A 26,818-nucleotide genomic window follows, 5' to 3' on the forward strand; every position below is an offset into this window, starting at 1 on the left:
GCTTAGGAGTTCTTAACTGTTTGTGACTTTTGGTAACCCTCAGGGTAAGCAGGCATCTAAGGCGACTATTTCTCGGTGGATCGCCGCCTGCATTACGGAGTCTTTAACCATCCAAGGGCTGAAACCCCCTAAGGGTATTCATGCACACCTGGTACGGAGCAAGGCAGCCGCGGTTGCTTTTCAGAAATCTGTCCCCTGGGAGTCCATCGCTAGGGCAGCTACTTGGGCCTCCCATTTGCTTTTTGTAAGCATTATTGTCTTGACATGAGCTTAAGAGCTGGTGCTCAATTTGGTCAGGCTGTGCTGAAGAACCTTTTTCTGTAAGGGGTATTTCCATCCACCCGTAGTTCCTGTTAGGATTGCTTGCGAATCTCCATCAGTATGGAGGAAAGGGGACGGGTCGTAGGAGTATAACAAGGTTACGCGCCGTAGTGACCACCTTACTCATTGTCCCGTTTCCTCCATACGCCCGCCCGCCGTCCCCTCTAATAAGGTTCCTCTGTTATTACTAATGGGTCTCTGACCTGGCGATAGAAAAGGATTGATGGGTGATGCGCTGGGCGGAGCCAAGGTGGGCGCGCTTACGGCCGCGTGCCGGGCCCCGCACAAGAGAGGAAGGACAACATTTTGAGAAACATTTTTGGATGCTTTTTACAAAGTGCTCCGGTTCCGTCCCACAGGACGGAGAGATGTCCCATAAGTATGGAGGGAAGGGGACTATGGACTAGGAGTAAGGTGGTCACTACGATGAATAACCTGGTTATTATGGGGATTTCTTTTTGTATATTCCGCAGATTCTGAATGTTATCTTTTCATGTAAAACAATGGCTTGGATTTTTTCTGATTATCACTCTTTAATGTATAATTTGTTTTTATTTATGTCATTAATGTTAAAATTATAAAATGTTTAAAAAAAAAAAAAGAAATTGATCCCTCGCTGGTAACCCCAAATCTTACTTGTGCATTGAATCCACGAGTGGAAAAATGATTCCGGGCTACACCCTCCGATCCCATGAACATAAGGGGTCAATTAAAACCCAACTCCCTGGTAGTCCCAACCACCAGAGGGCAGGTACACCACTAGCTTCTTCAGAAGCACCTCCCGATAAGGAGAGCAAAAGGATATATGCTCTGGGTAGACTGACGAGGCAATTTTCCTATCAGGCATTTATTGCTAACAGTACCACTCTTTTAGAAAGCTATAACTGCCATCAGTTGGAACAAGTAGCTGCTCTAGTAGCCTCTGCACCTGAACCACTAAAAGTCCAGTTGGCCCAACTTGCAGCAGACGGAAGGTCTGTATCTGGATGCATCCTTGAAACAAATTTTGATGCAGCAGATAATGCTGGAAGATTGATAGCCGAAGGCACAGTAATAAAACGCCATGCTTGGCTAAGGCAGTCTGGGGTCAAACCCAAGCCAAGCTTATAGACATGCCGGTAGAGACAAACATTCTATTCGGCAGGGCAGTGAAAGAGGCAGATAAAGACAGCTAAAGAGAAGTACAAGACCTTAAAATCTCTCAGCCAACTCACAAATAAACCCCCAGGTCAGAGGGGAAATAATAATTTTCGTCGCTTTCGCTAAAGCTCCCAGAGAGGATCCAACTACTACTAAAATCAAGGAACCTCATGGGGCAATAATCGGTTCCAAACATCGCAGGGATTCACTACGGGCCGCACTAGGGGTAGAGCCAGCCCCGCCAGAGGTGGTACGCCACCTAGTAAACAGTGACTTTCCGCTTCGGGTCCCCGTACCATGCATCCCCAGTAGGGGGGCCCATTTCCACCTTCACCCACGCATGGGAGGGGATCACTTCGGACAGATGGGTGCTGTCCGCAGGGTACTGTATAGAACTATTAGCATGCCCCCACGACCGTCCTCCAAGACGGAAGGTACACTCGTTGGAGCACCAGAAAATCCTTCTCGAGGAGATTGCCACTCTACTTGCAAAGGACGCCATAGAACTCGGTCCCAGGCAACCAGGGTTATTTATTCAACATACTTCCTTGTGCCAAAAAAATCTAACAATGCGCCCAGTATTCGATTTGCGCCCTGCAAACCAGTATGTCAAGCCACAAAAATTCTACATGACTACATTCCAAGAGGTAATCCCCCTACTAAAAAAGGGGATTACATGGCAACATTGGATATGAAAGATGCCTATTTTCACATTTCAATGTTCCCAGCGCACTGATTCTTGCGTTTCAAAATAAACAACCAGCGCTGCCAGTTCAAAGTGCTGCCCTTCGGTATAGCCTCTGTTCCAAGGGTATTCACCAAGGTACTGGATGTGGTGGCGGCGCACCTACGCAGGGAGACAATCCCAGTTTACCCTTACCAGGACGACTGTCTCATCACAGGGGAACCCCCTTAATTTTCAGACTAAATATTCAAAGAACAATCGACCTCCTCTTCCAATTGGGCTTCTCAATCAAAGAGAAAAAAATCAAGCCTGGTGCCAAGCACCTCAAAACAATTCCTAGGAGCTGTCCTAAAAACCCAAGAGCGGTTGGCCATTCCATCAGAGGAAAGAATTCGGAACCTGTTGCTGCAAATTCCTCTATCAGGCCAGTCGCCAAATAAGGGTGCGCGATGCGTTTGCTAGGCATGATGGCATCTTGCATTTACCTGGTTCCCCACGCGCGCCTGCGACCCCTGTAGGAATGGTTGGTGAAACAGTGGTCTCAAGCAAGTGGTCAGTGGGACGATCTAGTGGTAGTTTCGCCAACACTAGTACAAAGTTTTCGCTGGTGAACAAGAGAATCTTACGAAGGGGAAACCCTTCTACGATCCAGAGATACAGTCCATTGTTACAACAGACTCCTCCATATCAGGGTGGGGAGCCCACTACCTGCACCATACAGCTTACGGTCTCTGGTCTCACACTGGCTCAGAACCACATCAATCTGCTAGAGCTTCTGGCAGTCTTCAGAGCGCTTCGGGCATTCAAACCCCTCCTATCCAACCAGTCAGTGCGGATTCTAACAGGCAGCACAACTGTAATGTTTTACCTAAACAAACAAGGGGGCACTCGATCTCCCAATCTGTCCAAGCTTGCCCAGAAAAACTGGAAATGGGCACTCTGACGGAACATTTACTTGTCATCACAACATGTTCAAGGGGAACTCTAACTCGCTAGCAGATGCTCTGAGCGGAGATCCCCCCCCCCCCCCCTCCCAGAGGAACACGAGTGGCGACTACACGAAGAAGTCGTAGGAGACCTCTTCTCTCAGTGGGGTTTCCCCACTATAGACCTATTCGCCACAAGAGAAAACACACAATGCCCAGACTTTTTATCCAGGTTCCCCCAGCCAGGCTCCAAGGGGAACACCCTATGGATGTATTGGTAAGGGATGTTTGCCTATGCTTTTCCACCAACCCTTCTATTGAGGAAGGTGGTGACCAAGATCCACAGGGAACCGATGACGCTCATCCTGGTTGCTCCTATGTGAACCAGACAATCATGGTATCCACACCTACTCAAAATAGTGGTGTGCGACCCCATCAAGCTCCTGTGCCAGTACAACCTACTCTCCCAGCATGAGGGACGAACAGTGCATCCTCAGCCCAACTCAATGAACTTGCCAGCATGACTCCTGAAGTCCTAGAGTTCGGACATCTCAATTTACCCCAAAGATGTATGGATATCTTGAAAGAGTCAAGAAAACCTAACACAAGGCACTGTTGCTATGACAAATGGAAACTATTCATAATTTGGTGCCAGAATAAGCAAATCAACCCAGTTAACTGTATTCCTTCTAATGTTGTCACCTATATGCTCCACCTACTGGATGCAGGGTTAGTGTTTAACTTACTTAAAGTGCACATGGCAGCTTTATCAGCCTACACCACTTCCCATAACAAGAGGTCATGGTGGAAAGTGCCAGTTGTCAAAGCATTTATGGAAGGGGTAAAGAGACTCCACCCTCCAATTTCTAACCCACCACCAGGTTGGGACCTTAATGTGGTACTTGCTGAACTCATGGGACCTCCCTTCCAACCCATGCACAAAGCTAGTCTCAAACACCTGACTTATAAAACTGCCTTCTTAGTAGCCAGTACATCCATAACGGTCAGTGAAATTCAAGCTCTGTCCGTGCAGGATCCTTTCTTTACAGTACATAAGGATAAACTGGTTTTACACACTCCTCCTAGGTTTTCACCTAAGTTCATTTCCAAATTCCATGTTAACCAGTCCATTGAGCTACTGGCCTTCTTCTAAGAACCCAAAAGCTCTGCTGAGGTGAAACTCCACTCACTAGATGTGAGGAGAGCGGTCCTCTTCTATGTAGACAAGACCAGACCACTAAGAAAGACCGATCAACTGTTTGTCTCCATAGCTCTAGACAGAGAAGGACATTGTGTTGCAAAGAATGCCATCTCTAAATGGATAGTCAGATGTATCCAACTGTGCTATTCCTCTCGGATAAAAAAACTGCTTTTGTCGCCAAGGGCCCACTCTACAAGAGGTACTGGAGCCACTCTGGCTTTCGTTGCAAATCTACCCCATGACAGCATTTGCAAAGCGGCTACATTCACACCTTTACTCTGCACTACTGCATTGACGCACATACCAAGGCAGATACTCAAGTGGGACATGCGGTTCTAAGACATCTATTTGCTCATGACCCTTCGCACATCCCACCTCCTAACACTGCTTGCTAATCTATGCACAGCATGTGATCTAAGCAGATTCCACAAGCCTCAGAAGGGATGCATTGCCCACCGTAATCGTATTTCGGATGCTTGGTTCTGCTTGGATTCACATCCGCCCTCCCTTCCTCCCCTCTGAGAAAAGGTGCATGGATGCTTGTAGTCTTATCTAACTTATCTGCTTGGATATTCTGTACTCGCGCTACTCCTCTTGTCAGAAAAATAAAATCTGAGGGTCCTTCACACGTGAGGGATCGTGGGTACATAGGACGTCACACTAGGGATAATATTACTGGCACGCCCTAGTTCTCCCCTTTTCAAGTTTCGAAAAAAACAAACTAATACGCTGCAGCTTCCACTAGATGTCGGCCTATACACAGCATGTGAATCTAAGCAGATACAAGCATCATAAATACGATTACGGTGAGATATATATATATAATCTTTAACGGGACGTTATGGTTCCAAGTAAAACCGAAAACCCCCTGAAATTCGCCAGTTATGGTAAGCTAAGCAACCATAACTCGCGCCACCATCGGGCACTACTAAGCCTAACACCCAGGACATCAAAGATGACATCACAAGTGCCGAGGTCGGTCCTTCCTACGGTGCCTCCCCCTGCGCTTCCGCCTTTGCCACCATTGTCCCCAGTGGACAAGGCAGTGCCTGACATGGCTCAGCAGTATCCTGACCTGTCATATGACCCTCAAGGCGAGCAGGACAACGAAGACCTTCCCCGCTCTGTTAGAGCTTTTCATGACCGGGTACTGGACATGATAAATTACTTAGATGTCCCGGTTCCCGAGGCAGCGGCTCCACAGGAGGGCGTGCTTTCTGGGACGTTCACCCTGTCTCCTTTGGAGCGTACCAGCCTTTTCCTGCAGAAGGATGTTTTGGCTGAGGTCCGAAGAGTCTGGGAGAAGCCACACTCAGGACTTTTCGTCAATAAAAAGATTGACGCGAGGTACAGGCTGCACTCTTCGGAGGAAGTAGTCTTGTCCGCCTCCCTCCTCCACAGTGGTGGCTGCGGCCATGTTGCAGTCCAGACCTGCAACATTCTCTTCCATGATGGCTACTCAGGTCTTGGGAAAGGAGGACAAGCTCCTGGACTCCCTAGGGAGGTAAATCTTTGCCAATTTGGCCTTGCAGCTCAAGCAGGCCAATGCCGAATGGATTTTGGCGGGAGCTAACATGCGGATGTGGAAAGGTCTGTCGGAGTTTGAGGAGCACATTCCGGTCGAGAAACTGGAAGATTTCAGAGGTGGCCTTTCCGATGCCAGGCTCTTGGCCCATGATCTCCTGGAGGCTGCGGCTCATCACGTAGACACCTCGGCTCGGGGCATGATGCTCGGGGTTGATACTTCGAGGCAAGCGTGGTTGCATGCCACTAAGTTTTCAAAGGAAGTGCAAGACAAGGTTTTGGACCTTCCATTCGATGGTAAGGAGCATTTTCATTCTTCTACTGATGTAGAGCTCACCAAAACCAAGGATAGCACTCAGACGGCTAAATCATTGTCTGTTCTGGTTAAAGCTCCTTTCAAACCTCAGAGACCGTTATCGCAGAGTCGACCTTCTTCTAGTTTCAGGGGCTTCCTCGACCGCAAATCATGCAGAGTGGACACTCCTGCGGGAAATAACCGCCGTAGACAAAGCCTACGCGGTATTTCTCCCACTCCTCAGCCTCCTCATCAGGTTCAGGTGGCACCGCCACCGATAAACCTGCCAAATGAGGTTTTTCCGTGCTCGCACAAGACCCCGGTGGGAGGACGCATTGTGTCTCATTGGGAGGTGTGGCAGACCATCACAGAAGACAGATAAGTCTTGTCAGTCGCTCGGGCGGGCTTCCGCTTACCTTTACCCCCTACCCCACCCCTCCTTTTCAGCTGTCGGGCTCACCCTCCCTCAAGGCTGAGGTTCAGAAACTTCTGCTCCTCAGAGCTGTGGAAACCGTTCCCCTTGGGGAGCGAGGGGAGGGCTTCTACTCCCGGTGGATTACGGTGCCCAAACCCAACCAGGCTGGCCTGCACACCATCCTAGACCTTTCCCAGTTCAATCTTTCCTTACCCCAAGAGAAATTCAAGATGATCACGCCTGGCCAGATTCGCTCCTCGTTGCAGGCGGCCGATTGGCTCAGCGTGGTGGACCTTCAGGATGCATACATGCATATCCTGATTTGGGCTCCACACAGGAGATACCTCCGTTTCTCTTTGGGAGAGGAGCACTTCCAGTTTCGGGTGCTTCCTTTTGGCCTCAGCTCGGCTCTGCATGTCTTCACGAAGATGATTGCTGTCTATCTTCGTCTTCAGGGTATCCATGTGTATCCTTATTTGACGATTGGCTTCTACGCAGCCATTGTCCGCTGGCGGCAGCGGGCAACCTCCAGTCTCTCTCCTTCAGCTCCTGTTCCATCTTGGGCTGTCGGTGAACTGGCAGAAATCCTCCATGACGGTCTCTCAGGACCTGATTTTTTTTTCTGGGTTTTCGTTGGAACATGATCGACTGCAGAGTATACCTGACCGGGGACAGAATGGCGGATCTGTTGGCCACGTGTCAGATGTTTGCGCAGTCGGAGAGTATGTCGGCCTGGTGATTCCAGAGGCTTCATGGCCTCGTGTGTGCTAGCTCTTCCTCTTCCTCTTGCTCGTCTCAAAATGAGACGGACCCAGATGGCCCTTCGGAATTCATGGCGTCAGGCAGTGGACCCAGACTCCTTGCGGATAATGATTCCGGATTCCATGAGAGTAGACCTGGACTGGTGGTCATCTCTCAGCAATCTGTCTGTGGGCGCGGTGTTTCAGGACCCGGTCCCTATGGTGACGATCACGACGGACTCCTCCCTCCTAGGGTGGGGTGCGATGTTGGATCTCCTTCAGGTCTCAGACAAGCTCCTGCACATAAACCATTTGGAGCTTCTGGCGATTTTCTTGGCGCTCAAGGCGTTCAGACCGGTCATTGTCAACAAAGTGGTCTGCATAAGAACGGACAATGTTGTGTCAATGTATTACATCAACAAGCAGGGGGGCTGCTTGGTGCCTGAGTTCAGGTCTTTAGAGCATCTGAATTTGTCTGCGGATAACATGCGTATTATCCAGGCAGCCAGTAAACCTTCGACCAGATCTCCGTACAAGAGTAAATGGCTCAGGTTCTGTCATTGGTGTTTAGAGAAGAAATTGGATCCAAGGGGGGCCACGGTTGACGCAGTGTTGTCCTTCGTGTCCTCCCTAGCAGAGTCAGGGGTTCATGTTTTGTCATGCAGGACTTCTGTCGGCGGTCTCTGCTCATCTCTCTACGGATCAGTGTTTGTACTCTGGCATTTCGCTGGTTTAACACGCCTTTACCCTCCAGTTCGTAATCCGCACCCGCCATGGGAACTGAATGTGGTCCTGACGGCGCTGTGCCATAAACACTTTGAGCCGATGGCTACTGTGGACCTCAAGTACTTGTCTTGGAAAGTGTCCTTTTTGGTTGCTGTCACATTGGCAAGGAGAGTGAGTGATCTCCAGGCATCGTCAGTGGAGCATCCTTTCTTGGTCTTTCACAAGGACAAGGTAGTCCTTCGAAGTAATCCGGCTTTTCAGCCGAAGGTGGTGACCGAATTCCATTTGAATCAATCGATCTCCCTACCGGTTTTTTATCCGAACCCCGCCTCTGAGGCGGAGAGAGTTCTAAACTGTCTTGATGTCCGAAGAGCTCTTAAGTTCTACCTGGATAGGACTTCCAAGCTTAGTTCTTAACTTTTTGTGACTTTCGGCAACCCTCAAGGCAAACGGGCGTCTAAGGCAACTATTTCTAGGTGGATTGCCGCCTGTATCACGGAGTCTTTCACTGTCCAAAAGCTGAAACCTCCTAAAGGTATTCATGCACACCTGGTGCGGGGCAAGGCAGCTGAGGTTGCTTTTCAGAAGTATGTTTGCTGGGAGTCCATCGCTAGGGCAGCTACTTGGGCCTCCATCTGCTTTCTGTAAGCATTACTGCCTCGACATGAGTTCTAGAGCTGATGCTCAGTTTGGTCAGGCTGTGCTGAAGAACCTTTTTCAGTAAGGGTTATTTCCATCCACTCGTAGTTCCTGTAAGGAGTGCTTGGGAATCTCCCACAAGTATAGAGGAAAGGGGACGGGACGTAGAAGTATTACCAGGTTACTCACCGTAATGACCACCTTACTCCTAGTCCGTAGTCTCCTTTCCTCCATACGCCCGCCGTCCCCTCTAATAAGGTTCCTCTGTATTGGTTAATGGGTCTCTGACCTGGCAAAGAAAAGGACTGAGGGGCGATGCGCGGGGCGGAGCGGAGCCAAGGTGGGCAGGGTTACTGTAACGCTCACCTGATTCCCACGGAGGCGCTGGTCTTGGCAGGAAGGTGTCTGTGACTCAAAGTGATGTGCAGGACTCGATTGGCTTCTGGGGTCGAACCTCTTCGCACTGTGTCGAACTCGTAGGGTGAGGTTTCTGCAGGTGAAAGAATATGGGGGTTAATGGTCTGGGTTGTTGAATGTCCCTCTCTCTCTCTCTCTCTCTCTCTCTCTCTCTCTCTCTCTCTCTCTCCGTAGAGCCCCCAGGTCAACGTGCTCACCTTAGATAGGTGAATGCTGGACTCTCCATCTGCGTCTGGTGCAGGGTGCCATTGCCAGTTCCTTCACTGGTGAAACATACGCCTCTTGAACTCAGAGGATCGTTACCGTCGTTAACTGCACGAGCGGTGAGTTTCCAGACACCTTTTTAGTCTTTATAGTCTTTAGGTGCGTGGCACGTTAATATTGAACAGGACTCTGTATAATGCTTTTCCCTTTTGTCTTGCAGGATTCTTGAGATGGAAGATGGAGTGAGCACCTGGAAATGCGTAAGTAAATGCAAGCGCTCTAACTGTCTTTTTCCCTTGCAGCTTAATTCGTGTTGAAGAGACGCCGGAGTATTTGCAGGCATTCTATTGCGACGAGCGCGATGGGTGTAAGTAAATACCTGTCTAATGTCTCTTCTTTTGTCTTTCAGAAGTTGGGTTGCAGCGCCGGAGTTTGCAGCGCCGGAGTCCGCGGAATGCCCGTAAGTAACAACAATGCTTTTGTCTTCACAGGCGGCGATGCAGCGTGAAGAAATCCAGAATTTGCGGAGTGCCGGTAAGTAATAACAATGCTTTTGTCTTCACAGGCGGAGGTGCAGCGTGAAGAAAAGGCCGCAGCCGATGGATCAGGTGAGTAAGCACTGCGAGTAAAGGTTGCCTTGCTAACCTGTTGTTTCTTGTCTTTGCAGGTGCTGCTGTTGACTGGATACAGGAATGGTAAGTATAATTCTTGCAGGTTCAGGATCGAAAGAAGAAAGGCTGGAACAGACTCGGTGAGCGTTCTGCTGCAGATGCAGAATAACGCAAAGCACGTTTCATCTATCGGGTGTGGTTTAAATAGCCTTGGAGTGATGAGGCGTCTTCCTCCACGGCCCCGCCTAGGTAAGAAAAGAGTTCCAGTTCCAGTGCTGTATCCAGGGAGTGGAGCTTGCCCCACCCAGGTAAGAAAGTAGTTCCTGTTCACAGAGGACTTCTAAGTGGCTGGTAAGTAAGCAGCATGGTCTGCTGCAGGTAAGTCCACCCAAGCATCTTCACACATATTATGAGCCCGGCGCTTCCAGTGCCGGGACCGATGGTTTTGATGAGCCTGGTGCCACCGGCGCCAGGACAAGGTCCCAGTGGGGACCGGCTGGTGCCTAGGATTAGGGTTAGGGGCCTGCTTCCAAGGACGTTGGGCTGGTCCTGGCTCCTTGGAAGCAGTGATCATGACAGTTACGGCCGCATGCCGGGCCCCGCGCAGGAAAGAGGAAGGACACATTTTTTGAAAAATTTTGATGCTTTTTACAAAGTGCTCTGGTCCCGTCCCACAGGATGGAGAGATGTCCCACAAGTATGGAGGAAAGGGGACTATGGACTAGGAGTAAGGTGGTCACTACGGTGAGTAACCTGGTAATTCTACTACACTCTGGCAGGTCTTCAATATAAACTATCTGTGTTAGAAACGTTTGCATCAAAAAATGGCCTTGCAATTATCTAAGACAAAGGTGATGGTCTTTTCAAGAGGAACGAACCATGTAGCGCATAAATTATTTTTTTTAAGCTCTCATGGATGATTGATGGTAAAATAAATTGAAACTGTTGAATGCTATATATATCTGGGGGTGATTTTAGACCAAAAGCTTTCTTGGAAGCGACAATGGATAGATGTTAAAGCCAAATGCGTGAACTGTAAGATGTCACTAAATCACTTAATTGGGAAGCAATCTGGGGTCTCTATAAAGACGATAGTTTTGCTATATGAGGCAAACATTGCAGCAGTCTTGTTATATGGAATAGAGATGGGGCGGGGGGGGGACTAATAACTGAACAAATTTGAGGGTAAAGTCTTTTTACTGCGAATGCCAAAAGCTGTACCCAGTGAATATATCATCCTAGAAAGTAATCTGATGCAAATATGTGACCGTATTCAATATAAATCTGCCATGCTATAAACAAAATTATACAGCCTGGATAACGGCACACTGATGGTTGATGTGTAAGGCATACAATAGTCAATGTATTGGTCACAATAGACTTAAAACTACATATCACAAATGGGCAAAAGAAAATGTGGCCGGATGGCTAACATACTCGACAGCGAAACAGAAATTTATGTTGAAAAGGGAAATCTGCGCATTTGGACTAGAGATCTACTGTACAGGTAGCTACAATACAAAACAGCAGGATGTTTTTACAAGCTAGAGAAAATACCTTGGACTTCTCGGCCTACTTAACAGCATTTCCTAAGGCAAAAATAATTAATCGTTATCTGATAAATTTAATATGTCTGAATGTATGGAGATCATGGGGAGTAGACTTGGTATTCAGCGAAAAGAGATGGTGCCGCCTATGTGGGGTTGCTAGCATTGAGACTGCACAGCATCTCATTTGCAGCTGTGAAAGTCTGAGATCAGATTAAGATACGTCAAAGCATACGATGATGGCTGTGATCTAAACAATATGAATTGGATCTGGGCAAACTTACAGGGTCATGATCTTAACATTATTTATCACATGATGAACTTTTATGAGTATTGTATATTCATTCTTAAACTGTCTCTGGGTGGTTTTTCTTTTTTTTTTTTTTCCTTCCTAAAACTAAATATTTTTATAGATTTTATTCAGAGTGTATTAAGATTGGTATACGTGTTGTATTTTATGTCTAGTGTTTTATGGTTTTATGATATGTTAAAGGTATTTGTACTGCGCACCATCACCAACGGAGTTGGTCCCCAGGCGCGCTGGCGGATCTGCAAATGAGAAGGTGGGATTGGTTAGTAGGTGAAGCGGGAGTAGGATAGTGAGAGGAGTGGTGTTCTATTGGCAGCTTCAACTCGGTATACACCGGTTGCTGAGCTTCGGTGCTAGTATTGGATTGATGTCAGTCCTCGTCTGCTGTTGGTGTTGCTTATGTGTTGTTGCAGTGTTGTGAAGTGCGTGCGGGTTGTTGTGCAAGAGATGGTTGTGAGATAGGTCTGCAGAAATGCTGAGTTTTTTGTTAGTTGGTTGTATGAAGGTTAACGGAAGTTTAGAAAGTTGTCCGAGTGTGGCACTCGCCAATCCTCCCAATTTCATCAGGGTGGGCAAATGGGCTACGCCTGGCAGGGTTCTGGTTTGTGTGGGGCGCTCCCTGTGCTGTTGTAACGCACTTTGTAAGTGTTATGATTGCTCCTCGCCGTTATATTCGTGTCAGCTCTGTAGGTGTTCTAATGCCGATGGATTGATTAATGTGGTTGGGTGTCTATTCTCCTCCTTGGATGCTGGGCTGGTGTGGCGGACTCCTCTCAAACTTTCTATCTAAATACGTCTGCCGGTTTGGATAGGGTACGTCCGGGGGAGTGGGTGAGTCATTTAGGGCTTTCGTCTGGGTCTGAGTATGTGATCAGTCTCTGGAGGTCTCCTTTTGTGGCTATTTTCCATGATTTCTTATGGTCTGTCGTGTGGTTGGTTCTTTGTGTTCAGTGTTTGTCTATTTGAGAGTGGCCGAGGTTGGTGGTGTTTTTGTTGTTGTTTTAATGGGGTGGGAATTCTAGTGCGTCGCTGTTGTGGTTATGCTGTGAAGAGCCATGATTTGAGGGGTTTCCTGAATGCTAGGTGGTTTGTTGTGTTCCGTATATTCTTATGTAGGTCATTCCAGGTTTTCGGTGCCTGGTGAGAGAGAGAGGATCCTCGGAGTGTTCTTCTGTTATAGGGTTTTGGTTCCAGGCGGATGTCGGTGCTTGATCTCAGTGTTCTTGTCGGTTGATGTAGGCGTAGTTTATCGCTTAGGAATTCTGCGCCTAGTTTGTGTATTGCTCTGTGCGTGATGCAGATGGACTTGAACTTTATTCGCTGTTTTAGTAGCCAGTGTAGTATTTTTAGCGTAGGTGTGATGTGTTCTCTTCTTGGTACCTTGAGGAGGAGTCTGGCTGCTGCATTTTGTATGCCTTGTAGTTTTTTTTAGAAGTCATGAGAATGGTCAGAGACTTTGTCTGGGGGGGGGGGGGGGAGGGATCTTGTGTGTCTAGGCAGCTGCTCACTGCCTCTAGAGATAGAGGAGGCTTGGCCTTCCCCGACTTCCGTCGCTATCACGATGCGGCTCAGCTCAGAATACTTAGAGAATGGTTCTCGAATGAGTACAGGAAACATTGGGTGAGGATGGACAGGGCGGTGGCTGGGCACCACTTGGGGGGGGGGGGGGGGGAGGAGGTCCTCTGGCTCCCGCGACGGTTACGACCCGCCCATATTTATCTGAGCGACATCACGAAAAGTGTAGCTGAATCCTGGGATCGGTCGGTGTTAAGTTGGGGGATTACAACTTTTCCCTCGCCATTTACCCCTATCTTTTGAAACGGGGACTTTACTCCTGGGATGGAGAGGGGAGCTTTCTTGGCTTGGGAGGGGGGGGGAGTGTAGGACCCTGAGGGACATGTTTATTGAGAAGAGGGTGAAAACATTTGTGGAATGTAAAAAATTTGGTTTGGGGGAAAGTGAGTGACATCAGTATTTTCAAATTAGGCACTGGGTTATGTCTCCGACTATAAGGCAAGCGGTGACTAGAGATCTAACCCACTTTGAAAGATTCCTAACAACCCATGAGGGCACAAAGGGGCTGATCTCCGATCTTTACAAACAACTCGAGAGAGGTAAACCGGGTACCAACTGGGCATACATGGCAAATTGGGAAAAGGTTGCAGGGGGTACGCATGGAGCAAGCTGATTGTAAGCTTAGGGATCAGCGCCCATAATCTCTCCCAAAGGACATTCAGGTTCGGGAGGTGTGGTACAAATGCTTGGTGGGATGGCATTATACTCCTGCCCGTCTTCATGCTATGAACCCTGCCGTTTCGGGGGAATGCTGGAGAGGGTGTGGGGAGGATGGCACGGCCTCACACATTTGGTGGGATTGCCCCGTTATTCAGCCATTCTGGGACGATCTTATGAAGGCGTCAGCTCAGACTTTGGGAGGAGGAGCCCTCCGAAACCCGCGAGAGATATTGCTGGGGAGGAGCGGGCTAGGGGACGGGGTGGGGGCGGATGAGGCAAGACGCGGCTGCAGCAAAGCATCAGTGATATTCATCTTGGCGGCCTTGTCCCTCATCGCACAAAAGTGGAAGGGGCCCGTGGTCCCGACTGAACAGGAGTGGCTCAGAAAGCTCTGGGATATAGTCTTGCTGGAGTGGGCCTCCTATGCGGCGGAAAACAAACTGGGGTCTTTCTACGCGGACTGGGGAGAGACTCTGGAATTCCTAAGAGGAGACTTTAGAGCACAATGGTGTCCGCAGAGACTCAAACTATTGGACTTGTGCTGTTAAGCAAGGTTCAGGGGGGAGAGGGGAATGGGATGAGGCGTTTTAGGTGCTGTACCGCGGGGGGGTTTTAGGGAGGGAGGGTTTAGTTCTATAATTGATGTGTTAATGTTACGTTTTGTGTTCACATATGCCTGCTGATTTTCCTTTTTTTTTTTTTTTTTTTTTTTTTCCTGAAAACGAATAAAAAAAAAAATTTGGGTTCTGTCTTCTGCTTTAAGTTAGTGCAAGTTCATTAAGATTATGATTTGTTTATTGCAGCTGCCATAAAGAAACCAAATACCCTTCGCATTGCCTATGTTTTAAGCAATTTACCATGCCACTTGGTTTACTGGTAACCTTTCCTGTAATCCCGCCCTTATTGTAAGTTTGACAGTCAGCAACAGTTTATCATATTAACCTCCTTCTAGCTGATGGACTTCGGTGTTGTTTGGATGCCTAATTGATACACTATCTCAACACTAGACCACTCTCCCAAAGACTCCTTTAAGGACCAATGTGAGTTGGTAGATCAGAGAGGATAATTGGTCCTTGTATTCAATAAAACATAAACCCTTGTGAATCACATCAGCATCTAATGACTGATCCTTTTCTGTTCCATACTCCTCTTGACTTATACCTCTGTCCTTCTTTACAGGCGGCTGTATGGAATGCACTTAACCACTATGCCTTCCGAGATGCAGTATTTCTGGCAGAGCGACTATATGCTGAAGGTAGGTAGCAATACTTTAGCCATCTGTTACTCTACTTTTATATAAGCCTGTAAAACTGAGTCTAGACAGTCCAAACCATTGTTCTTTTGAAGAAATGTATGCCAATTTGCTGGAGACCAATGACCCATTTAAAGCACAACTCGATGAGGTCCTTTTACTTTTGGTCATTTTCACTACTAATCATAACTTTTTTTAAATGTCTTGTTTAGAGAATGTTTGGAATACATCCTACAACAGTTAGCCATTCATAAATTTAGTATTTGGCAGAAGTAGAAGCCAGTGTTGACCCTTTAAAATCTGTAATCTTGAACTCCTTACAGATCCTACAGCACTGCTTTATATTGAGGCAACGCATGTTTTACATGGAATAACCTACAATTTGCATCGGGAGTTGAGGGTTTTTAAAAAGAAAAAGTTTTCCCTCGACCAAGTATGATTTTTGGAATATGGGCAATAATTGTTATTGATTTGTGATTCCAAGACGTACTCTATTTTCCAGCATTTGTTCTGCGTGCCTGTCTGAACCTTGCATACTTCTATTCTACTTAGTCGTCCCATATGCATTGCGAAAGCCCCCAGCCACCTGTGTGTTTCTCTCAGCATGCGCGTTTGGTCTAGTCTTTTAGCGTCTGCCAAATGCTCCTACTCCAAACTTTTGCGTTCTTTATAAACTGAATGGGGACTCTTGCCCCAACTAGGTCATGTATGTTCTATTTTCATGGTGGCAGTCTGGACGTTTCCCCTAATGTTTGATCACTGGCTATAAGGTTAATTCTCTGACGGGGCAAAGTTTTGGTTATGAACCGGAACATCAATGATGATATGACACCACCGGCACTGTGGTGACATGTGAATTGCCTTAGAACCTGTTGCTGGAAATACTGGCAACTTAATTTCCCTTACACCTGATCATCTTCCATTGCTTTGCTCAAGACATTAACTTGAGATGACCGTAGTTAAGACTGTGGTATGGCCCCTAACCACTAAATTGTTAATTGTACCTATACCCACTTGCCTTCCCTCCATGCTTGTGGAACATTCTGTCCTTCTGGGACAGTCTGAGCATGTTGCTGAGCATCATAGATTTGCACAAAGCAAAGTTAGTACTGGGGCGTATGTGCAACAACGCCCCTATGCCACAACTCTCGTGCCCATGCTCCCAGGCCAACTGCCAGTCGTTGTCTTTGCATGGATGGTGTGGGAGAACCTCAATATGAGATCACTAGCACCTTTCAAAAAGCTTGTCCCACAGCTAACCCTCGAATGCCATGTAGCACAATCCGCTGTAAGACATGTAGGATTTTTCATAGGGAAATGGACTGATAAAACCTCAACTAACGCCCATGCCCAAGACCAAAAGTGGTTCTTGGATCTACGGACGTTGTTTTTTGGTCAAACATCTGGAAGGTCAAGAACAAGGTAATGTTTTCTTAAGCAGATTCCCTCTCAGTAAAGAAGGGTATAAATCAATAGAGTTCTTCACTTCTCCCCAAATGGACAAAGTGGAGTAACACCATCCCACCCAACACCCTCCCTATGAAGCTAGGACGGTGAGCCTGTTCCCAAACACCCTCACTAGGGGTCGAGGTAAGTGGGGACCTCACCTGTAGAGATGCCCTCTCTGGGGACAAGGACTCCATTTACCGTGAGGAACTGAGGCCCTCCATGTGATGGTTTATCTGGACTTGTATAATACACCAGAGTGTCAGTTTCACGAAGATTAAGTCAACCAATACCATCGGTAATAAGAAGCTGAGGACATCACTGTAGATCTGACTCTCCAATCGACTGTGCAGAGGAGGCTGATAAGGGATGATATGCCAGAGATCCAGCGATAGAGGGCTTCAAGTCAAACGCTGAGAACCAGGGGAAGCCCCCTGTATGTAAGAACGTGGTACTGTCGAAAAACGAGGAGCCTGCGTAAACCAGAGCAGCTTGGACGCAGAGCAAGAATCGCTGGGAGACCAGTGTGCCGGAGGAAAGTAAATCCATGTCCGGTGGAAGAGTTCTGTGGTGGCGTGAGCACGAAGCAGTCGTAGTGGCCAGTCTGCCTGTACAACAACGCCAACACCACCACCGGCTGGAGGAAATTGCTCCTGATCCGAGTTGTGGCACCAGTGACATTTAGAAGACGAGAGCGTGGCCCAGAAAAAAAGACGCTGCAGAAAGTAAACCGCAGAGCTACAAAGCAGACGAAAGAGAATCGGATGGCCACCAGCTACCGGCACTGTTGCCCCCACCACCACCCCCCTACAGATTACATTAAGGTAATACACAATGGCAATACCAGAAGGGCAAGAAGTACTCTATGTAAAGCAAACAAAACTTGCCCCAGTCTTTGTGTGAAGGGAATTGGAAATAAAATAAGAAACCGGAACGATCAATGAAATAGAAAGAAATAATACAAACTGGGTGGGAAGAAAAGTTGGAAACTTCATACCTTGGGGAAAAAGCAACCCATATCCTGAAGGTAAAAAGGAGCATATTAGAGGAAAGTCACTTGGGGAATAGTCTTCTGGTGGCAAGAAGATAAACCTCCACCATGAAACTGGGAAAGGGTGAATTATAGTTGGGAATTCTGCATTCAAAGTATACGAGAGGAGAAAAATCTAAGGGGTGCCAGACCCCTACAAGAGAGGGAAATGGAATCGAACTAGGATCATTAGAGAGAAAAAGGAAACTGCCAGTCCCCTAAGGGAGCTAAAAAGATAACAAAACAGCACGCAGAGAGATCAACCGGGCAGATTGTTAGCCTGGTTGTACAAGAATGAGACCCCCAGACAAACGATTATAGCGGTGCGGGGGAGGGATGGACGGATACTAGATACCCAGGGAGGTGTGAACAAAGGCTTTTTAGAGTACTACCAGCAACTGCATACAGATGTTACTCAGGGAGAGGAGATTGATGTGATGGACACATTGATCGATATTGACCTTCCCTAACTGGAGGCAGCGGAAAGGGAACCTAGAGGTCCCAATTACGCTAGGATTAGAAGCAGTGATCAAGCTCCTACCTACTAGTAAAGTCCCAGGGGTGGATGGACTCCCAGCAAGTTCTATAAAATGTATAGGGCGGTGTTAGGGTTGGCTCCTGTGCTTGCATGTATGCTGTGCCAGGATCGATGACATCATTAGAATGTAGGCTGTGAGTGTGAGGTTAGAATGTTTAGAGTTGAATTGATTCTAACCGAGGGAGTTACAAGATGTGAGCCTGGGTGGTGGAGCCAGTGGGCTCTTGTCCCTTTCCTCTATCTCCTAATGACTTGTTGACATCTGATCCTGTAACCTAAGAAGCTAATAAAGTAACCACTATGCGTACCTGGCCTGTGTATCCTGAGTGTCCCTTGGAGTGAACCCTATGACCAAGAGCCGGTCATAACAATTGGCGACGAGGATGGTCCAAGGTATGGTGAAGGAGGACCTTGGAGTGGACATCAAGTGAAGCAAAAGGAAGCAGGTACCTGTGTGATGTCATGTGAGAGAAAAGAATAGGACTCTGCTGTGGGGGGTGCAGGCAAGAGGATAAAAGTGACTGTTGAGAGAGGGAGAGCCCACTGCCCCCCCATAGATTGTTTAGCGCCCACCACCCAGGGCTGTTTGAGGCAGCCAACCAGGGCTGAATAAGGAAGCTTGTCCCAAGGGTTCGCTGGGACGTGAGTTTCCTGCTAGTGCCAGGCGGGATCAGGAGCGGCTGACAGGAAAGGCCCACAAGGACTTGGGATGAAGGGACCGCCTGGGAATCAGGAAGAAAGGCCCTGGGAAGAATTGCCAGACAGCCTGTTCTTCCAGTAGTCACCCTGGCACATGAGGGGGCTCAGAGCTAAGCTAAAAAGCCTTCCCAAGAGTGTGTTCGTTCTGCCAGTGGCAGGGGAGGAGTATCTTGCCTGTGCCTTAAGTTTGCTGCACTCTCAAGTGATTATTGTACCATGGTGTTGGTTTCCTGGATTTGGTGTTAAAATGTGTTATAGCACTGCCTTGCTGACTTTAAAGGGTGTTGCTGCTGTGCCTTGCATCTTGCTGGACAGGCGTGCTGATGTAAATGGAGCATTCTGTGCCAGTTGTGACTGTTGGGGGAGTGGAGCTCAGCCAGGCTCCGGCTCTGCATCATGACTGATGACGTATCCGGGGAACACTGGGAGATGGCGAAGGAGTGGAGTGTTAAGGTTTCAGCGTTCCTTAGGCTTAGCCCTTCAGTGTTCGCTCAGTGGCGCCAAGCGTCATCGGAGAGGAATGTCCGCATTAAAGTAAAGCACCCTGCAGGACGTGCTTAACGTTATGACGTGTACAGAGGAGTCAAATTCGATACCGAGTGGAACGTGATCTGTTGTCATCGTGCCAAAAATTAGTAAATACAAATAACCATTTCACAAGGCTGATTTCCTCAAGTGTGTGACCTGTGTTCCTGCCTTTTGGAGCATCATTGTGATGGTGCGCATGACAGGTACATTTATCCATGGAGGAGTGGAAGGTCATGACATTTTATTTTACGTGAGGAAAGCACAGCGCTGCAGCTTGTATCATCACCGTCATTGATCACAGGAAACATTTTCGCGCTGTGGATGGAGAAATCAATGCAATGTTTTTGTCTAATGTTTGGGAAAGTGTAATAGCTGCCGAGTTGCGGAAGGAGTAAAGTGGGCATGCTGATGGGATGTCTTGTAGCCGTGTGACGAATGGTGATGGTGATGGAGAAGCCTAACTTTTGTTATTATGTGTTTGCAAATATGTTATTCCCGTGTTCTATATTTGGAACGTTAGAGATTGGGTACTACTCGTAGTGAAGCAGCGTGTGATTGGATGGATGTGTAGTTGTATGCAGCATGTGTCAGCTATGACCATAGTGTGATGCAAGGGTGTGATGGAGTGTTAATGCCTTGATTTAAAAACCAGTAGCATAACCTTTTGAAGATTTGCAGGAAGGTTATGTTGCAATGATGCAACAGTCTTTAGGAAGGCCACAATAAAATGGTATTACAAGGTTACATTTACAGTGATGTTGTTTGATACATGTTGGATACACGGGATGAATGATGTCATTTGAGACTTTTGGTGTTTTTGAAGAGTATGTGTAATTTGATGATGCACAACATGTTGTCTAACCAATTTCTTTTTCAGGATTTACTGGTGTTTAGTTTTGCGTCTGGCAAAATTGCAACATGGACTGTTAGGAAGTGTAAACTGCAATTTACAAAGTGTTTGATTTATTGTTGACAATGCTTAGAATATTCATTTTGAGGTATTGCAGGTGTGATGTGTCATTTGTGCGTATTGATGTGTTTCCCAAGATTTCTGCTAGGAGCAACTGCAGCGCTGACTAGCAGCTTTACATTCTTTGTATGGGTTGATTGTTTCAGTGTCGTGGTTCTTGTTTTGAGTTTCAGTGTTTGGTGCATGACCAGTGGTTGGTCAAGGGACCCTGCGGGATGTGTAAGAGCTTTTAGATGTAGTGCATGACCAAGGACTGGTCAAGGAACTCTGAGGAGTTCAGAGGTACCTAGTAGCAGACTAGTATCGGAAGCTTTGCAAAGCTTTCATGTTGTGGTAAATTGTGGCTCTGCGGAGTTCACTTGAATCTTAGTGTAGCTTTTACGTTATTTTGGGTTGTGGTCTTGCGAAGCCCAGAGGCATCTAGCAGGGGACTAGTGCCTGAAGCTGTGTGAAGCTTTTATGTACTGGTGATTTCTGGCTCTGTAGAGTTCACATGAAGCTTTGAGAAGCTTTTATGTTGTTTTGGGTTGTGGTTCTGCGGAGCCCAGAGGCATCTAGCACAGCACTAGTGCCTGAAGCTATGTAAAGCTTAGATGTTGTTTTTGGTGACCTTATGGAGTAGGTAAGGTTCAGGGATTTCGTTTGAAATTCTTAAGATGCAAGTGATATTGTATCTTGTGTTTTTTCCTTGTGAATTTTTAGGTGGTTTCTGGGATTGCCATTGAATTCTCCTTGCTCAATCTCAGAACCTTGGCAATGTTTCATCTTCGGCTGTGGTCACTATGGGGGTGTTTTGAATTGTTCAGAAGGGCTCAAGTGTCAGGCCAACATTTGCAGCTGGGTTCTGTTGTGTTTGTGTTAGTGACAGCTAGTTGCCTTTAATTATGGTATGATTGAGTGGGTGAGTGATGATCTGGTGTGGCTGTGTTCACTTGAATTTCTGAATGGGTCTAACAGTGGCATGAGTTGTAAGTGTAGTTCTCTGTTGACCCGGGTAGATTGTTGGGTTGTTAGTAAGTGTCTCGTGTTGTTACGACAGTACCTGGTTTTTCCAGGTTTTGGGAGTTAGTGCTCGGAAGTGGCAGCTCGAGGTTTCTTTGTGGCAGGGAGAAACGGAAGGAGTTTTGTGTTTGATTGATTGGTTTTGGTAGCGTTTGTTGTAGTTGCCAAGGTGGGCGGTTAGTGCTCGAAAGTGGCAGTTCGAGGTTCCCCGTGGCAGGTGGGAACGGAAGGAGAATTGTGGTGTTCTTGATTGGTTAGGAGCGTTAGGTGTGGCGGCTGGGTCTGTCGTAGGATGTTAGTTAAGCCTGCTGGTTCAATTTCCCGGTGTAAGTGGAACATGGTCGGAGCGAGGAAGTCATGTGCAGAGTGTGGTAGTGGGTTTGCCTTTATGCAACAGGAGGAGATGTTAGGGTTGGCTTCCTTCTGGTGAGTTTGACGTATGTTTGTTTTGTTGTAGGAAAGGAGGTGTTAGGGTTGGCTCCTGTGCTTGCATGTATGCTGTGCCAGGATCGATGACATCATTAGAATGTATGTAGGCTGTGAGTGTGAGGTTAGAATGTTTAGAGTTGAATTGATTCTAACCGAGGGAGTTACAAGATGTGAGCCTGGGTGGTGGAGCCAGTGGGCTCTTGTCCCTTTCCTCTTGATCTCCTAATGACTTGTTGACATCTGATCCTGTAACCCAGTGGTCTTCAAACTTTTTTGGCCAGGGCCCCCCTGAGCAAAATTTGGGCAGGTCGGGACCCCCCAGAAATGCCAAATGGACAGTATATATTGCGCGCCGTCACCTGCTCCCATCAAAGTCGCTGGGCTCCCTCATCCCACTCCTACCCAGTCGCTGGTCTCTCCCCACCCCATCACACACCCAGGGCTTTCCCCACTCTGCTCCCATCACTATCCCATGGTTCCCGCCCATTGTGCTCCCACCATAGTCCCTCGGTTCCCCCATCCCGTTCCCAACACAGTCTGAGGGCCAGTGGCGGCTGGTGAATCTTTTTTAAGTGGAGGGGCATTAAGGGGAGGTTCGGGGGGGTTTCCCCCCTGTGAATTATTTTTTAAATAATAGGTTAAAATGTTGCATTGTAGAGCATGCTTTTAACAAAAAATGGGTAAATAGCCAAACAGTTTGCAATTGTTGCTGGGAGTCCAGGGGGCAGGCATTGATATTTTATTTCTATCGCGCTCGTACACAAGTGTTTCAGAGCGTGACAAGGCAAGGGAGGGGAACAGAGGAGAATAAAACAGCCATCTTACTAGGCCCAGTGACATTGAGAACGCGCAAGTGTGAGGGGAAAAGTGCATGGAAGGGGGGAGAAGTGGAAAGTGCGAAGCAGAGGAGACACAGATAAATAACAATAAATAAATAATAAAGGCAACAAACAGTGGTAGTGCAGCCAGCAATTTGCAAGTGCTACGTTTAAGGCAGCAGACAGGGTAGGTCTGATAAGTGCAGGAAGAAAGATGGTTCTCCTCAAGTTTTAGAGTGGCAGGGCGCTGTTCCAGAGGGAGGCCCCAGCCGAAGACGGAGATCTACCCCCAGCTCGTTTCTTTGATAAACGACTGACCCTGAGGGAGTTGGAGGTAGAGGAGTGAAGAGCTCGAGAGGGGAGGTATTTGCGGAGGAATAGCTGAAGGTATTTTGGACCGAGGCCCCAGAAAGCCTTGTGGACAAGGCAGAGGGTTTTGAATGATAGATGTCCGGTAAAAAGATACCATCCCTGTCCCCTGGGCCCCACTGGTCCTAACACAATGAACATGATTATGTGTATATGCAAGGCGCTGCACATTCATACAGCAATCACTCTATCATTCACATGAGCATCCATCACCATACACTCACTCATAACGCATCCATACACATGGTTAAATAAAAACAATGAACATAAACGTACCTTCTGCATTTGCCTGTGTGTGGGTGCTGCTCCAGCTGCTCTGTCCGTATGTGCGAGGAGGCGCAGGAGCTCCCCCTCGGACATACAGACATGCAGTGCCCCAGCCAGCATTTCCAATGAGCTATGCAATGCTGGCGAAGCAAAACGCCCCAGCACTTGCATGGCTCAGTGAGCATGTGCGGCTGGGGAACTAAACTGAACTGTCAAAGGGAAACAGTGTTTCCCTTTGACAGTTCAGCCAGCCCAGGAGCACTCCATTAGCTGGATAAAGCAGCTGAGGGAGTGCTCACTGTTTCACTGGGCTGGCTCCTTAGCTCCTCCATAATGGGTGAGGGGCCACTATGCAGTTAGTAATGTTGACCATTGTTGCTGAATATATCACAATTTACTTACATTTTAACACAAAGCACCCCTTTGGGTACTATTGAAACAGTGGGCTTCATAACTACTCTGGCGGTAGCTGTGCCGGTAAAACCGGCACGGCTGCCACTGGAGTTGCATCCGGGTCTGGCACCCGCGAATGGGCAATTACTAGGTCATGCCGAGTTAGGCGGACATGATAATTGCCCTTTCGAAGGTGCCGGTAGATCCCCATTCCCATTTGAGCCCCATATGGCTCAAATGGGAAGGGGGAGCTCGGATGCACCGGCACCGTTAATAACGGTGCCGGTGCATCCGACGAGCTGAGGTCAGACCTGGCGGGGGCTGTCAAGCACCCACGAGCACAACTCTTACTATGGCGGAACGGTAGCAACAGTGCCGGTAGCTTACCAGCACCGTTGTTACTGGTCCGCCATAGTAGTAATGAGGCCCAGTCTGTGACTAAAGGAATGAATATCCATTTACAACTGTGGGCCACTTTTTCATTGTTGCCTGAGACAGTTTCATGCTTCAGCCCGCCCATGTGGGCCACCCCTGCCCATTTCTTCCAATCTAAAAAAAAAAAAAAAAAAAAAATCTTTTTTCATGCTGAGCTCTCAGGGCCCCCCTGGGATGCACCCGCGGACCCCTAGGGGGTCGCGACCCACAGTTTGAATACCACTGCTGTAACCTAAGAAGCTAATAAAGTAACCACTATGCGTACCTGGCCTGTGTATCCTGAGTGTCCCTTGGAGTGAACCCTATGACCAAGAGCCGGTCATAACAGGCGGAGTTCCCCGTTATTAGCAATGTTAAATGAGGCGTTGGATAAAGGGACGCTGCCGGAGTCACTAAGGGAGGCAATCACCCTGCGTCTTAAACCTAATAAACCAAGCATCGACTGTGGGTCCTACAGACCACTATCCATGCTTAAGACAGTAAGATACTCATGGCGGTGCTGGCAAATAGGTTGAGACCGGTTATCAATAAACTCAGACCAGACTGGGTATGTTTCGCGCAGAAGCATATCCGTCTATCTTGGAAGGCTCCATTGTTCTAGAACAGACGGAAAGGGACTCCCAGGAGGTTGCAATAATTTCATTTGATGCCGTGAAAGCCTTCGACTCAGTTAAATGGCCTTGGTTGATGGCGGCCTTGAAGGCGTATGGGGTTGGGCCCACATACTTGTAGTGGGTCCAGCTGCTGTACAGTAAACCACTGTCATGAGTCAGGACTGGAGCGACCATCTCAGAACAATAGCAATTTAGTAGAGGTACTAGACAAGGATGCCCATGGTCCCCAATGCTGTTTATTTTAGCACTGGAACCCCATGTGATATACTTGAGGCAGCCACATGGAGAAGTGGGGGAATCAGCACGAAGGGAGGGCAGCATCTAATATCGATGTATGCGGATGATATGCTGCTATATTTGAGATACCCCAATATTCTGGAGGTGATGGAGCGATATGCGGTGCTGTCTGGTATAACAGTAAACCCCAAGAAATCGTGCATATTTCCCCTCAGTAGATATAAAGGGATACCACGGGGGAAACTGCCAGTATTATAAATACAATGGCAAACCAAGACTTTTAGATACTTGGGGATAGATGTACACCACAGGGTCGAGGTCGAACACAGACAATTCGCAGAAGGCGGTGGTTAAAATCGAAAACATGAGGTTCTGGGCCAAGCTCCCTCTGACCATGATGGGGAGGGTGGCGCTGTAAAGATGGTGGTACTGCCTAGATTATTGCACTATTTTGCGAACATACCTTACATGATACCCTAGTGATTCTTTGTAAAAATCCAGAGTTTGTGTAGGGGGTGCATATGGCACAAATCCAGGAATAGAATAGTGTTATGGAAACTGGATAACGCATACGAACAGGGGGGCATTAAATTGCCCAACTTTGAGATTTACTTTTTGGCCAGCCAACTACAGTATGCGGCAAGGTGGTTATCGGAAGACTCGACACTGGAGTCCAGATTGTTGAAGGCTGAATGTGCCCTGTTATTCCTGAATGAATGGACGTGGTTACCAGCATCGCAACGAGACAAAGGGACAAGAATGCTGGATTTGGGTAAGAAAATCTGGCGGAGGGCCTGCTGGGTCATGTAGAATCCGTTCCTGTGTTCGCCACAGATGCCACTAGTGGCACTAGAAGGGGTGGATGAGCAAATAATGAAGATGGTCAGAAGGCATTGGGAACCGATTGGCATAGCAACTCTGGGGGATGTGTGGCAAGTCGGGAAGGTGGTGGAGTTTGACGCATTGGTGGAGGACACCGGTTTGCACCCGGGACAATATATTACTTCTACTAGGCTGGTGCGGATGATAAAACACCTGCTCAGAAACAGTGTTGGTTAAACAGCCTGATACGGCCATGGAAACATTTTATGATGCGTCAGACGGAGGCCAGGCGGTCTCCCGAATACATGAACTGTTAATGTCAAAGGTGGTGATTCAGGTGCGGCGGAACGAAACTGCACATGAAAATTGGAATGTATACCTGTTATGTATTTTATGTATTGTAAGGTTTCACATTGGAATTAATAAAAATTGTTTATTTTTTTTAAAAAAGATAAAATACTCATTTGCATTTGGTCTACTGAGGGAACAGAAGAATCAAAACGGAATACCTGGGAAGAGCACAGTAACCAGGAGAAGGGAGTCACTCAACTGGCCTTAGTTACACTAGTGGTAGGGTCAGATAATGTTAATGTCCTAAACAAATCTGTCCAAATCTAACCTGACTGATGAGCACCTTAGATGGCAACATGGCTAAGGATCATCCGTTAGTGCTAGGGAAAGGTGGGCCTTATTTTACTTCAAATAAACCTCACAGTAAATGTTATCACTGTGTCCACGTCCTTCTTCTGATCTGCCACAACAAGCATATTTGTGATCGAAAAGGCCAAAGCCGCCATTGACTTGGAGGGAGCTTCCAGTGACTGCAGCATCGCCGTCTTTTCGGAAGGTGAGGACGACAGCGAACAGCCAAGTTCCCAAGTGCAGGCACCCGATCCTAAAACAGACCGGCGGCTCTGTTATGGGGACGACACCCGGCGGCAAGAGCACTACCCTTTCACACACCACTAAACACACATCCAAGGTGATTGGTCGACGGCGTCAACTCAACGCCCAGATACGGCGTCTAGGGACA

The 26,818-nt window shown here is 47.7% G+C and overlaps 1 protein-coding gene across 2 annotated transcripts in view; it reads left to right on the forward strand.

Moving 5' to 3' along the window:
* The window catches only part of CDC27 (cell division cycle 27), a 1,618,725-nt gene that overhangs the window by 82,028 nt on the left and 1,509,879 nt on the right, over nucleotides 1–26,818 (forward strand). For both annotated transcript variants that reach the window (XM_069634092.1, XM_069634093.1), the window contains exon 2: nucleotides 15,116–15,191. In XM_069634092.1, the coding sequence (XP_069490193.1) occupies nucleotides 15,116–15,191 (76 nt within the window). The remainder of the gene's footprint in view (nucleotides 1–15,115; nucleotides 15,192–26,818) is intronic.

This window comes from Ambystoma mexicanum, chromosome 13 (genome assembly GCF_040938575.1).
Source record: "Ambystoma mexicanum isolate Mex_15411 chromosome 13, UKY_AmexF1_1, whole genome shotgun sequence".
NCBI classification, from domain to species: domain Eukaryota; kingdom Metazoa; phylum Chordata; class Amphibia; order Caudata; family Ambystomatidae; genus Ambystoma; species Ambystoma mexicanum.